The 15,160-nt window shown below is 51.6% G+C and overlaps 1 protein-coding gene across 8 annotated transcripts in view; it reads right to left on the reverse strand.

The window, feature by feature from the left end:
• ARHGAP26 (Rho GTPase activating protein 26) overlaps window positions 1–15,160 on the reverse strand; it is a 153,400-nt gene that overhangs the window by 111,366 nt on the left and 26,874 nt on the right. For 7 of the 8 annotated variants that reach the window (XR_012675994.1, XM_075164469.1, XM_075164470.1 and 4 more), the window contains exons 6-10: window positions 13,206–13,316; window positions 12,241–12,345; window positions 11,306–11,435; window positions 10,032–10,132; window positions 7,365–7,459 (exon numbers count right to left, since the gene is read on the reverse strand). Coding sequence is in view for 7 of the 8 variants with exons in the window: in XM_075164469.1 (XP_075020570.1) it covers window positions 7,365–7,459; window positions 10,032–10,132; window positions 11,306–11,435; window positions 12,241–12,345; window positions 13,206–13,316 (542 nt within the window). In the remaining variant the exon portion in view is untranslated. The remainder of the gene's footprint in view (window positions 1–7,364; window positions 7,460–10,031; window positions 10,133–11,305; window positions 11,436–12,240; window positions 12,346–13,205; window positions 13,317–15,160) is intronic. The other variant, XM_075164466.1, reaches the window with a different exon arrangement.

Below are 15,160 nucleotides of genomic sequence, written 5' to 3' on the forward strand. Positions count from 1 at the left end.
ATTCAGCAGAAGAACATGAGCTGCAACAACACTCTGCAAAAGATGTTTGGTCCTTGATAAGAGCCAATCTTCTGTTAGAAGAGAAAACATTAACAGGTGCTCTCATAGCAGTGGGTTTGGCACATCTTCTGCCGCTTCTGTGGTACGTATGGGCAAGGAACAAAGGATTAACCCTTCTCCCTAACTCCACTCCCCATCCAACCAACCCAACAGTTGGCTTTCCGCATACACACAGCAGCTTAGCACTGTTTCACCAGCAGAAGCCATGCGTTCAAGCTTGCAACAAGCCCAGGTCCAAGAAAACCAGACATAATGTGTTTCATCTCCGCTAATCCCATTGGTGAGTCAGTCAATACTCACCAGCTTAGTGGTTTGGAAGTTTACTCATTTCGAAGGAAAGAGGAAACCACTTAACCATTGCCCCATTTGAGAAAGAAAACGTTCAACATCCAACACCAAATATTTTCAAAACACTGAACAAAGATCTTTGTTGTGCAGAGACAAGGCGATTCAAGAGTCATCCCTAGAAGCTGAGGAGCTGCACTGGCACTGGCTACAGCAAATCCTTCCCCCACGGCAGGAACAGGCTTTTCCTTGGGTGACCACAGGTCTCAGCTTAAGTCTGAGTTCAAGGCAAGCTGCTGCTGAAGGCACAGATATCCCAGGCAGAAAGCCCTGGAAGGGCTCTAGCTCAACTAGGGAAACACGGAAAAAGGAAATATTGGGATTTCCGTCTCTTTAGCCAAGACATTAAAACAAAGACATTTAAATTGTTCATTTGTGTTAAACTCAACACTGGACTCACAGCAAAGCGACGAGGTCCTAGGGAGACAATACTGGTATCTGGCGTGCCAGGTTCCCTCACGCACAGGGCAAAAAGGTGATAACATGAAATTGTTTGTTCTGCCTTTGAGCAGATAACAACTCTTCGGGCTTCACTTCAAAGTCAAACTTACTTAACAGCATGAGGGGAGGGGCTGAGAAACTGAATTAAAAACCTATTTACATTGCAAATAGCTCTGCATTTCCTCCCACAGTGCTCATTTGCCAAGGCATCCATTGCACCACTTTCCTGAGCAGAACTGTCTTCCTGGTTGTGATGCATTTAAAATGCGTCCCCCACATTCATTATTTATTTGGACGATGCCCACGGGGTACCACGTGCTTAGTTAGGTAGGATGGCTGGCGCTGAAACAGCATCCTACTAATGCTATCAACATGCAGCCGTGTTCGACTCGCTGTCTGCAGCCAGCCTCATTTTCACAGGGTTTCCTTGAAAATCAACTGTTTCCAAAAGCGTGCTCATTAGATTACAGATATCTCAATTATTCAGTGTAGAGCCTGAGACAGGGAAGGCCCTTCCCTGGCTTCCTTTCCCAAAAGATAAACAAAACATCTCTATCTTCGTTCCCTCACCTAACATACAAATGATCCTGAATACTGGAGCTTAGCTAGATTTTGCTGTTGGGTAGCTCGCATCCCCTCCCAAAGCCTGATGTGGCACTCACAGACACACGCTGGAGGAGCCTCCTTTACCCTGGTGGGTCTGCCCACCCAAGCCAGCCCCGAGACCATCGCATTGGGACAGCAGGACGCCCTCCTGGATCTGACATCTAAAGTACACAAACGTGAACTGTTGTGGCAAACAAGATAAAGGACCTGCTGATTCATTACTAGATGCTGCATCATACATTTCAACCTCCAGGCACCAAAACCCTTTGCCTTCTTCTGGAATGCAAGGGGGGAAAGGGACATTTTGCCATCAGCAGGAATCAATTTCTAAACTGAGTGGATGTGGATGCATGAGACCAGAGTAGAACATGGTAAACACTTCACAAGAAAGTATATTTTCAATATACTACAATCTAAAAACCAAAGAGATTTCTCCATACGAGATTACACAGGAAATTTGAATTTTCTCAGTATCTCAGCTTTAGTGAAAAACAGCCTGGGTTTAAGGAGCTATGACTAGGCACGCAGAGAAAATGATATAGTCCAATAGCTTTTCCTTCTTCCAGAAAAACAAACAAATAATGAAAGCAATAGAAACAGATAAGAACTTCCAACTCTTGTAGCAGCTTATCATACCGAGACGATCTGAACTGCTGAATGAAAAAACGTGAGAGCAGTTTAATATCAGGGTTTCGAGCCCTGAGCGGAGTTGAGTGCACGGAGAAGTCCGCAGTCCCACTCTGAGCAGAGCGGTGTACCCACGCGCTGCTGGTGCCCCAGACGGGACCCCATGGTCGTGGAGCGCTGGTCCAGGCACCAGCAGCCAGCTGTGGCCCCAAAACAAAGATGAGAAAAGGTATAAATAAGGGGGGGGACTTTGGTTCTGGATTCAGAAACTCTCACTTGCCTGTGTAAAGCTTAAAGCACCACCAGTACAACCGCCGCCAGCACGCTCTGCAGGGGCAGGGGCCGGTGTGGGTCTCCGTGGCCACCAAGGGGGGAACGAGCTTCGTCTGCTCGCTGCCAGCCTGCCTGTGAAAATCCCATGAATCGCTTTGTTTAAAAGGTCACTGGAAAGGCGACACCCGCAGAGGAACAAGTACAAGGTGTCTTGCACGTGCTGTCCAAAGCACCGGCGAGAGCCGCCAGCCGGCCGCGGGGAACACCAGCAGAGGTGGGGTGGCCGCCGGCCGCCCGGCCCCGGCACAGCCAGCCCCGGCGCTGGGAAGTGGGGAGCATGCCTCGCCACGGTCAGGGTGGCACTCAGAAAGAAATACACGGATCCATAAAGTCCGCACCCAGAGCAAGGCCAACAACCTACCTGCTGAAAACCATCTGGTCAGGGAAATGCTCGGGCAGGTGCATTGCAGCTCACCCACCCCGATGCCAACCATTGCACAGCCCGACGGAGCGTGGTGCCAGCCACCTTGGGGGCACGCAGGCAGTAGCCCAGGGAATGGCATTACGTGCAGGGTTTACTGCCTTTATGAATGACTAAGAGAGCAAAACCCCCAAATTTTGAATACCCTCTCTTCCCATAAAAGCCAATTGGTATTTAGCTTGTGGCCCAGAGCAATGACCTACATTATCCTAAATTGCAAAGCCTTTGTCATCAGCCAAACGAGATACTCCTCCTCCTATGGGTCATTTTGTAAGACACTGGCTGTCATCCCTGTTTACCTTGTTTACAAAGCTGATTTAATGCACAGAGACTACAAATAAGTTTAGTTAGAAAAAAAGGGCATTAAGAGTAAAACACAGTATCCATCACACTGGGAATGTATTTCAGCCAGACACTAGAACACCATTCTGGGGCTAACTTTGCTGTAACAAAGCAATCAAATACTCCTAACTTCCCACATTGAAACTGAGAACTATTTGCAAATGCAGTGTCAGGGATTTCTTAGACCTCTCACAAACACCTGTACCACAGCTTTTCAGTCTTCGGCATTGGGAACTTCGGTGTATCCTTATCAGACAATAGGAAAAGGAAGCAATGTTGTAACGACAGATCAGGCTCAAGATTTTCAGCTCAGTAGTGCTGAATCATCTTTATAGGAGAAAAAACAAATTTCCTCCCCTCCCCCTAACAAGCAACAGCTTCTCCGAGTGTTATTTAAAAAGCTCCAAGCCTGCACCCCATGTTGCATGTATACCAGTTTCCCAAAATGCAACGCTGACAACAAGCCCATTTCTGTGCCGATGAACATAACCCGGGAAGAACCAGCCGAGGCTGCCACCTCTAGGCTGGACGGCAAACCAGGAGCTTCAGCAGGTCCCCTCGCTCCTGCGTCTGTGTCAGCACCACAAGACTGACTGCATCCTACAACACCGTGCAAGTTGGCATGGACAGAGCTTGAAGAGCTACGCAGATTTTTCGGTGATAGTAGATAAAAATACTTGAGTAGAAAGTGAAATTTCCTCGTATGTACTTACATGTGTGTGTGGCTGTTAGCACGGGATTTGATATATAAGCAAACTGTAATTACTACAGGTTTTATACTGCCAGCTCCAGCAGGGGACAGAGGGATAACCCCGGCGCTGCCTCATCCTCCTACCCCAGTTAGTAGGACGGACACAACTTGTCAGGCCCTAGTAAACCAGTAACTAAGCCAGTTTGTGCGCAGTCAACTTAAAAAAAGTGATTGAATACTCTTTAGAAGTGCCTGGGAAGGAAGCGGACTTCCCATTGTCCCCATGGCACTGAGGCACACAAGTAACTCTCTGAAAACCACAGAGCAACACCGCAGCGGAGTACGGGCTACCTGCCCCCGCTGCAGAGCCCGACGGGGGACGCCGGCTTGCAGGTGCCTTTGCAAGGTTATTTAAGTGTAATCTGTGGCAGCAGTAAGAGACATTTGGGACACAAACGCTGGGAGGCAGCGACATGTCACCTATCCAGCACCGCTGGAGACATCAACGGGCTTTGAGCATTGCACAGATCCCAGAGCCTGTGGATCCCTCGTGCATGGCGCTGCTCCGGAGGGGCCCACAGCCCAGAAAAGCTGACCGAACGCCAAGGGGATGTGTATCTGGAAAGGTACAGAGGGGGTGCACAAACTGAAATCTGCCGAAACCCACAGCAGTGCAGCAATGCCCCTTGTCCTTGCCGAGGAGGGCACACATGCAGCCCAGCGTATTCTCATTCCACATGTACTTCGGAAGGGACAATCCAACTTAATTGTCCATAGGAAGTAAGTGATGTGTACAGAAAAATCCTCCTGCTCTCTTAATCCGCCTGTTTCCAAGCTAACCTTTTGAAAGGCAGTTTGAAACTTCAGGAGAAGCACGCTCCGGTGGCATTATTCACCCTTACCTCTGAACACCACAAATGCACGCAGTTTTCTCAGTATCACAGTGTTCTCCTGGGCTGGCTTAACAAAAAGTGACTGCATGCACCTATCAGTTACACGATACTTGACTCTTGCTGGACATTGCTTACAAGTCTAATTTTCATTTAGAAGTTGCATACAGAAAAGAAAGGGGAAAACTGCTGTAAGTCAAAACACAGTACATATGTGAGACAGAGAAGCATCTTGGGGATGTTTGCCTTAATCATATCCAGACTTCCTGCACGGGGCTGAAGAACAAGACATCAAGTTTCTAACTTCTCTATTAGTAGAGACAATAAAAAAAGCACAAAACAAAAGGCAAAAAAAAAAAAACCACCAAAAAAACCAGCCCAAAACAAAAAGCCCACTACACAAATCAGCCTTCTCCATTCTGTGAAAACAGACACAGACACCGCTCCAGCTAGCCTTTGGTCAAAAATATCCTATCATTTGTGGTCAGTGGACTGGGTGGAGAGTGTGGGCTGAAGTTTTTGCCCATGCTGGCGTCCTTAAGCCAGAGGTGATCTCCTCCAGCACAAAACGGAAAGCAATGCACCTGAAGGCGTTACCTTCCAGCTGCCCAAGCCTGGCTGACCTCCCGAGCAGCAGGCACGGTTCTCCTGCCCACGGTGCCCGGGTGAGCCCCAGCACCTCCAGCTGTGACCAAGTACCTCTGCACAAGGAGCTCCAGATCACCCGCGTCCCCAGGGCCACGTGGCGAAGCCGGGCCAGGCTCTGGCAGGACGGCTGCAGGGTGGCACCCACACGCTGCCAATCCCCGATAATCCTGGGCTGGCAAGGAAACTATTCCTCGATACACACCGCTTTGTAAAACAGGCCAAATCGCAAGTGCCGGCCGAGGTGAAGGTGATCTCCAGTGAACCCTGGCCATCGACAGCGTCACCTGAAGCTCTGATGGTGCCCAGATCTCCCAACGCTCAGCATGACTATCCCAGGGAGGGGGAGACAGGGTGGGCACATCACACTCTCTTGGCCATGGCAAAACCTGTTGCCTCTTCTTCCTCTTAGCTTAACTATTTTGGAAATAATCATTATTTTAGACAACTAATGACAAATTCTGATACCAAAAATATGCAGAGTTGCCTGTTTTCCTGGGGGAAAACCAGCCTTTTATTTCATGTTTTCTGCTCTCGGTGTCCTCTCGGGCAGAGGCAATCTCTTGCAGCAGGAACGTGTACATGAAATGAGCAATTTCTCAGGTTTCCCCGCCTTGGCCGCTCCCCTGCCATTATTTACATTTAGCAGGCATATTTCTGGAGTAGCTCTTGATCCCATGCCTAGCAGGCTCCAGACATCAAGAGAAGGTTAAGCTGCCTCTGAACACGCTGCAGAAGAAAACTATTGTGGTGGCTGACTTCTCCTCCTCCCAGTTTTATTTTGATTTTCACATTTAAAAAAAATATCCTCAGGGCACAGGAAAAAAAATCCCCAAGTCAGCAGAAACACTGCAGCTTTCTGGCAGAAAGCGCAGCTACAGAGAGCGGGAGGCAGCCCCGGGGTTATCTTATCCCTGAGCCAACACAGGCAGAGCTCCATCACCCCAACCCCTCCCTGCCCTGGGCTGGCAGCAAGAGGGGCTGGCACCGAAACGCTGCGGAAGCACAGGCTGGGCAGGGAAAGGTACCGCGGGGTATTCCAGAGTTATTCAACACCTCGGATTTTGATGAACTCGGGTTTTCCCAAGTTTTCCTGGGCATTCCCGCAGTGGCCAGCGGAGGGGAAGACAGCTGGAACATGAACAGGCGCACAACTGGGAGGGCACAGACATTCAGTGACTTTGGAGCGAGCTTTTGTAAACCATGTAAACTTCCTGCAGCCAGGAAGATATGAGGCAGTGACTAATACTGCTTGGAATAGCAACCCCAGCCTGGTTTTCCTGTTTATATATGTAAGCCGTGTGTGATGCTAATTAGATATGATAACAGGCTCTCATTCCTAGGCGCTATAGATTGAATCCACACATACATCTGGTTCAGCTGCTAGGCGATAAATCATATCAGAAAGCATTTTACTCCTTCAGGAAAAAGAAGTGAATGTAAAGTGGCTGGAGGTGCAAGCCGGACTTCCATTATCACCCATCCATAGCAGACCAGCAACAGCCACTCTCCAGCACAAAAGCTGAAGTTATTCCAACATATATCCAATGGTGGAAAGAGGCATCATATCCCTGCCAAAACACCCACAGAACGTCCTTTCCATACTTGCAACCATTTACCTTACATGGCCAGAGACTGCAGAAGTGCTAAAACGCCATTAAAGTCTGAGAGACTTGAGTAAACTCGGCACCTTGTAAACCGAAGGACTAACTCAATATACTGAGAGCACCTGGCTAGAAGCACCAGGGAGAGTGCGTTTCCATGGACTAATGCTTTCCATTCATGGAGAGTATGACTAAAGGACAAGAGAAACACGGAAACTGCATAAGAACTACCCAGGAAAGCCAAGTACAGATGAGTGCAACCTTTCCCCACGCACGGCTAGCGTAACCCCCGGCATGTGCGTCCTTTCGGTGACCCGGGCTGCAGGTACGCCCAGGCTGTGACGCCCCTTGGCACTCACCGATCGACAGCTTCCACATCAAAGCAAAACCTCTTCTCGATTGAGTCAGTTTTCCGCCGAGTGCAAGATTTGAGAATAACAGCTTCGTCTTCTCCCTGAGAAGAGACAAAATCACAGATAAGGCCGAGAACAATCAACCAACCGTGTGCCTGTCCCAGCACCCACTGCACTTTCAATGAACATGTTCAAACCTGGGGGAATTTGGCAATATCAACCAAAAATAGAAATACGTATTTACATATCTGACATGAGGACTTGTCTTTTCACCCTTGCGACCATGTTTAGTCCAAAATCTTTCACGAGGAGCCTTACTTTCTGAATGCACATGATTAAATTTCTGCATTAGGCGTCCCACGACCCATGCTTCTGGCAGGCAGGGAGTGTTGGACCACAACTTTTGGGCAAAGTCAGCTTTATTTTCCATTGCTGAACAATGCATCATAGACCTGGCTGTCAATTTTCACTCCAGGCTGCATTTTTGGCAGCATTCTGCACACAAGAACTCTTAACGGGAGCAAACATGTCTTAAAATGTTTATTATATAACAAAGCAACAACAAAACCATTCTCCCATCCAGGCATCTGCATCCAAGTTGTACTGGATTTCCACACACCGAGCAGTGATCCGGCAGGATCCGCGTGCACTGCTGTCCTCTGCTGGAGGAAATCCCTGCTCAGTCCCTGCCAGCACAGACATTTCTCCTGCAATTTTTAAAATCCACTGATGACTCAATAGAAAATGAATTCTGAACGAGTTCCTGGAGATAGCCACTTTTCTGTGCTCTCTGTGCTGTTCTTGATGACACCTTGGCTGACCACCCTGTTCCCTGACATCACCATTTTTCCAGGAAACATAATTAGGGACCCAGAACAGACCCAGGAAGACAGACCTGAGAGAGCTCCCTGCAGGGCTTCTCCCAGGGGTTCAGCAGAGGCTACCTGCGCCCGGTCCTCCCCAGCCTGGCCTACTGCTGGCACAAGACTGCTCCTAAGCTGCCGAACTCCCTGTCCCGGTATTCAGGGAATGCCCCCGCTTCAAACCCACTAATATCCGGCTGTAGCCACAGCCCGAGGCACGTTCACGAGGGGCTGATACCACGCACAGTGTCCTTTGTGACCCACGAGCGATGGGTCTCCTCCTGCAGCATCGCCTGTCGCTTGGTGCCTGCTCCAGGCAGACCCCGAAATGCCCGGCAGTGCGGCCACGAACCCCTGGGCTGCTCCACGCTCTGACCCCCGTGCCGGTCATCACTGATAGACTGCAGCCCGGATAGAGCTGCCCCAGCATAGGCAGCGTTTCATGCCAGGATCATACAAGCCACGAGACCGCAGGCGAGCAGCCCCACCGGCGCGGTGGCTGGCACGGCACGCCGGAGCAGGGCTCCTGCCCTGCGCAAGAAGGGCAACACGGCCGTGTCTGCAGCACCCGCACCTCAGGGTGCAGGGGAAGCCGTGAAATGGGAAGAGACCACATGAAACACAGTGCAGCAGCTGATGATTACAGGGTTGGGATATTTTAATACTGAGTTATAATGAAGATGCTCCGAGGCAAGAGGAAATTAATTTTAAAAGTTGCCCTCCCCACGGCCGGCTCCTTTTGCCAGCAGGGAGCCATGTGGCAGCCTGTCCAGCTGCCCGAGGCGCTCCCCTGCAAAGGGATAATGTTTGCAAACCGCCCCAGCCGGGAACACTCCGGAGGGGTCTATTGTTCCCGCTGTACAGAGGAGCAAAACCAGTCCCAGCTACAGCCAGGCTTATGCTGCCCCGGGAGCAGTGGGGCACATGGCGTGCTCTGGCCCCCGCAGCCCACATCCACTGCCCCCCCTGCTCCTCCACACCCCCTCGGGGCGGAGGGGAGCTCCAGGCTCTCCTGTGGCTCTGTCTAAAACAGAACAACTTCATTGCCCAAGTCATAGGCATTGGGGAAGGAGCAAAATAATGAACAGGTTCTCTTCTCCGGGCCTTGGAGCAGGAACGAGGGACTGGGGAGCAGGCGCCCATGGAGCTGGAGTCTGGCGGGTGCGCTGGCACGACCCCACTCCTCTCCCAGCCCCGACCACCACCTCCACCCACAGAATCAGCCACAGCCTCGCAGGGCACAGTGCAGATGCACGACCCACCGTGTGCCCAGCATCGCCAGGAACAGCGAGAGCGGAACCGAAGATGCAACTGCGCATGCTTCAGCTTTTAAGGTCTCTCCTTTCACAAACAGAAATAAGTAAATAAAGGACAGACCTAAAAGCAAGAGGCAAAAGGCCCAGTCTCAGCCCAGAGGCAGCTGCTGCAAACTTGTCCTTAGAAATAGCCATGCGCAGACACCGGCCTGGAAAATGGAGCTGAAGCACGAAACAGAGCGATGTCCAAGGGCTCCGTCCACTTGGGAAACCAGCTCTGCTCTCAGCACAGCTGACAGTTTCCAAAGATCTGTGGGCTTTGGGGGTTTTCGTGGGGGTTTTTTGATTGGTTTTTTTTTTAAACAAGGTGCAGAGTTAATTCCCCACATGGCACCCGCTCAGCCGGGAATGAATCTGACCCACTTCACTTGCGTTTGTGTCACCTTGCTAAAAATGGTTCAGTTTGAGCCCTGGGAGAGCGTGCAGCCGGCAGCTCTGCAGTGCTCCCCAGCAGAGACCCCCGGGACGCAGTCCTGCTGCCTGCCGGCACTCACCCCTTTTCCTCCAGATTTCTGGTCAAACGGCACCATCGTGATCCGCTTCGATTCCCTCTGGTACGTGCAGTAATGCTTCACCCAGGAAGTCCCAAAGTGACCTACAAAGCAGATGCAGTTTTTATTAGAATCACAGAATCATTAAAGTTGGAAAAGACCTCTAAGATCATCGAGTCCAACCGTCAACCCAACACACCATGCCCACTAAACCATGTCCCTAAGGGCCTCATCTACACGTCTTTTAAATACTTCCAGGGATGGTGACTCCACCACTTCCCTGGGCAGCCTGTTCCAAGGCCTGACCACTCTTTCAGTAAAGAAATTTCTCCTAATGTCCAGCCTAAACCTCCCCTGGTGCAACTTGAGGCCATTTCCTCTCGTCCTATCGCTGTTACTTGGGAGAAGAGACCAACCCCCACCTCACTACAACCTCCTTTCAGGGAGTTGTAGAGCGCAATGAGGTCTCCCCTCAGCCTCCTCTTCTCCAGGCTGAACACCCCCAGTTCCCTCAGCCGCTCCCCATCAGACTTGTGCTCCAGACCCTTCACCAGCTTCGTTGCCCTCCTCTGGACACGCTCCAGCACCTCCATGTCCTTCTTGTAGTGAGGGGCCCAAAACTGAACACAGGATTCGAGGTGCGGCCTCACCAGGGCCGAGTACAGGGGCACGATCACCTCCCTACTCCTGCTGGCCACTCTATTTCTGATACAGGCCAGGATGCCGTTGGCCTTCTTGGCCACCTGGGCACACTGCCGGCTCATGTTCAGCCGGCTGTCAACCAGCACCCCCAGGTCCTTTTCCTCTGGGCAGCTTTCCAGCCACTCTTCCCCAAGCCTGCAGCGTTGCCTGGGGTTGTTGTGGCCGAAGTGCAGGACCCGGCACTTGGCCTTGTTGAACCTCATACATTGGGCTCGGCCCATCGAGCCAAAGAATTAGTACAGTTTCAGTGCCCTCCCAGTAATAACCGGTAATGTTTATCATTTAACATGACAGATTTCTGTACCTATGGTTCTTGTTGGACTTCACAAGTGGATTAAGCACTTCTGTTCAGGGGAAAGACTTTCATCAGGCACTGGCAGTGATTCTCCCTCCCAGGGAGAACCTGGCTCCCACATTCCCACCTTAATATCCCACCCATTGGGCCAATCCCTCTCCTTCACGGATTTTGTAGCCTGCTGAATTAGCCTTCGGGCCCCATGCCCTGATAAACCACCTTCCCCCAGTGCCCATCGCCGCACTGCCCTGGCAGGCAGCTCCACCGCCCCGACACCTACGTTTCTCCTGCACGTAGAGATAACCCTCCATCGTGTAAGGGCTGATGTTTTTGTGCTCGTGAGGATTCTCCTTCATCTTCTTCATCAAAGATTCAACCTCTGACCTTGTTCCTTCAAAACGATTTCTTGTCTGCAAATTAAAACAGGAATGTCTTCTCCAACACATGGACCCAACGTGGCCTCCTCTGCAGCAAGGAGGCACCACGCAGGGGTGGGACCCCAGGGCTGGGTCACTACAGCCCGTGTGGGACATGGGACCAGGGGAGCCTGCTGTCAGCCACAGGACAGGTTTTCTTCCTGGGCCTGGATTTAAGCTAAAAGAAAAATATTACGACAATTGGCAAGTTGTTTGTATTATGAGTTTTGTGAAAAAGTTGTTTCAAAAGAATGAAACCAGTCTACGTCCTTGGGAGAAAAAGAGTAATTTTATAACAAGAGAGGAAAGCAAAGCTGCAATGCCAACATGCCAAAGCCCTGCACACATGCCCGACGTACGGGCATCAACTGCGCATTGGCCACGGCCGCAGCCGGCAGAAGGGCTCCGCTCCACAGCCCGGAGACTGGGACAGCAAAAAGTGCTGCACTTCCCAGAACAAACAGTGCTTTGAAACACTTGCAAAATGGTTTGAAACACTCACTAAAATCACAGGGCGCGCAACGACGTCTGCCCGCTGGCTGACTCCTGGGAAAGCTGGGCCTCTGCGTTTGGTATGCCGTAGGGAATGAACTGCCATGTAGGCTTGTGTATACGATGTAGCGTTATTTACAAAAAAGAGTTCGCTTTCAATGACACAGTCAAAGCCTTTGCTTGATGGCACACAAAAAAAGGAGAATAAAACCTTTATTAAAATATATCAAAAAGTGTTCTTTTGCTTTGCAGGACAGTCACGGCGATGGGCACACGGCACAGTGGCATGGGTACGTGGCACACTTACGTTCTGGATGCTGATTGTCAGCTCTGTCTTGAAATCGCTGAAGTCCTTTGCAAGCTCGTAGCCATGGTGGTAGAAGGTGAAAAGCCCCTGCAGAAAGGCCAGCAGCTGCGTTGGGGTAAAACGAATCAAGACGGTCAGTAGAGACCCACAGCCGCTTTCAGAGCAACCGCTGCCGAGGGAAAGCGTCCCTGCAACGCCCCGGGGGCGTCCCTAGGAAGTCCCTAGGAAGATGCCCTGTTCCTCATTTCACTTTCAAAACCTCCTCTGAACAGACCCTGAAGCCGAATCTGTGCTTTCCTCACCCAAAGCCAAGCCAAGCCCCCGCCCCAGGACCCTTCGGCCCCTCTGTCCCCCTTCCCTGCAGTGACCGATCCCTGGGGTCACTGAAAGCAGAGCTGGGAGGTGCAGGAAGGAGCCGGGAGGAAAAGCAGGCAGCATGCTGCCATTCCCTGCGTCGCGTCTCTCCCAACTCCGAGTTACTCTTCTCTCAGCAGGAATTACCTTTGCAAAGAGCCGGGGAGGTTTGGCACTTCCCAGAGGAGCTTTAAAGGACTTAGCACCTGAGCAAAGGTAGATCTTAGAAAACTCTTTTTTTTTTTTCTGTCGCTCCTGCACTCTTTCCCTCGTGAACGTTACAGTTCTATTTTTTTTCCCCACAATCAAGCCTATTTTTCTCTCAATTGCCAGCAGGCCCCACAGTTCAGCCCACCACAACAGAGATGTCCGCAGAATCAAAAATGAAATGTTTCTGGCATGCACATGGCCACTGAGCTAATGGCTCCGCACCCTGGAGCTCACACGGGTGCTTTCTCCCCCCAGATCTCCCTTTGAAGGACGGGCGGCAGGGTGAGGCTGGAGCCCCCCAGCCATCCCACTGCAGGGATGCCCCGCGCCGCAGCCCCGCTCCCTGCAAGCCCCTGCTCCCCCATTTTTTGCAGGCTGAGGCGGCTTGAGCGCTCACTTACAGGTTCCACGAACTCAAACATCTTCCTCTCCTGGACCTCTTGCACCTTGAAGACGTACTCCAGGGAGACTTCGTAGAAATGCTGCCGAACCAGGTCCACCTGGCTGTCTGCCTGCAAGCGCCAGGGAGATTAAAGAGGAAATACAAAGTCACTACTGACCGGGAGCGTTTGGCCTTGCGACTAGAGAACATCTGGGTCTAATGGGAATGTGTCCCTGCAGAACAAATTCAGCTTCAGACCCCAGTCCAGGACTGGACAGATGGCAGAGCAATTAAATATAAACCTGATTCACATGAACAGGCTCTTTCTTCAGCTGAAAAAAAATGGTTTTGATGACTCACGTTCTCACCTCCCTGACAGTTGTGTAGAAAAGCATGCATTAGAAGCGAGAAAAATGAGAAGTCGCTGCATACTTGACAATAAAAGGCAATTCTCCGCTGTCTGGAAAGCACCACAACGGGAGATTGGCCAGAGCATCCCAGGGCCGAACCGGGCAGTACACGCGCCCCACCACCCTCTCCAGCGAGCGTGTCGCTTCAGCGGATCAGCAGACAGCAAATCCCCTCTGCTTTGCAGGTAAAGCCCAAGTGAGCAAAAATAGGGATATGCCCCAATCCCAGTGTGTAAAAATAACCTTGCCACGCACGCGGAGCAGAGCTGCTGCACTGAAAGCGGGGTGAGGGACATAGGTATCCCCGGGCTGCCGTCCCCGGCACACATTGCTGCTACGTTTGCAAGTGACGCTCTGCGTGGAGCAACCCGGGGGTCACCGATGCCAATGGTGCCCACGGGGAGGTCGGTCTGGGTGACCCACCATCCCTCTGACCTCAGCGCCAGTAAACTCAGCTGGTCGAAGAGCCTCACCCCCAGCACAAACCGCCACCGAGTCATTGCTCAACAAGAGGCAAATTCCTCTGTCCCAGCTGAGGACGACGGGGTGCCCTCACCAATGTGACCCTCACTGTGCCCAGGGCAGAGCCCGACCTCCAGGGAGGAGGATACGCTGTACCATACATCCCGTCAGGGCTGGACATACGGCCGCTCCTGCACTCTGCAAAACCCAGCTGGCAAATACCCGCTTGCATTTGGACAGCAGCTTACTCCTGATTTTGTGTGTGACACAGCTGTGAAATGGCCCATTTTCCCCATGAGCAGCCACCAGCGTTTGTGCTGTGTGCCCACAGTGCGCAGGCTGAGGTATTCAGCAAACTGAGTTCTGAAAAGCAGAAAATATGATGCAATCAAATAAGTTTGCCAGGAGTTAAATGGCAGATTAGAGTCTCTGTGTTATTTAATTGGTCAACAGCCAAAGCAACAGAGAATTCCCATGGTTTCCTCCTCTCCTCGCCTCGCCGCAGCGGTTGCACATGTGGCCGCTATCATCATCCAGATGTAGACAGCAAGAAGAGGTTAGGCAATATGAAACACCAAATCTCCTGGACACAAATGCTCTTCCCTTAGGACATCAGGGCATCTAGTGAAGCTTCAGACTCCTCATAAACGGGTGCTGTTAACTTTCCTAAAATGCTACCATCCCATCAGCACCTTTCCCAGCACATCTGCTGGGATTGCAGCCCCCTGCCCAGAAAGCCCCTTGGCAGGCAGGGACCACGGCGGGCAGCCCCCAGGGAGGTGCCGGACAGGGCGAGTGCTCCCACGTGCCGCTGGATGCCACATCCACGTTTCACAACCTACGTGCTGGACTGCTCTTTCAAAGGCACCCCCTCCTCGGTGGGGCTTGAGCCACCAAAACCAGTGTTTGCTTCCTAGCGCCCCAGGGAAAAAGGCCCCAACACCTGAACTTGGGAGCTGGCTCCAGCTGGCACCAGCCCCCTCCTGCCTTTGCAGCAAAAGCCAAAGTCAAAGTTCAGGGTGGAAAATGCCAGCAGATGGCACCAGCAGCCAGCGCTGCTCAACATGCACCGGCAGCCGCATCCCACACACAGCTGCTGCCT

Source organism: Calonectris borealis, chromosome 15 (genome assembly GCF_964195595.1).
Source record: "Calonectris borealis chromosome 15, bCalBor7.hap1.2, whole genome shotgun sequence".
Taxonomy (NCBI): Eukaryota; Metazoa; Chordata; class Aves; order Procellariiformes; family Procellariidae; genus Calonectris; species Calonectris borealis.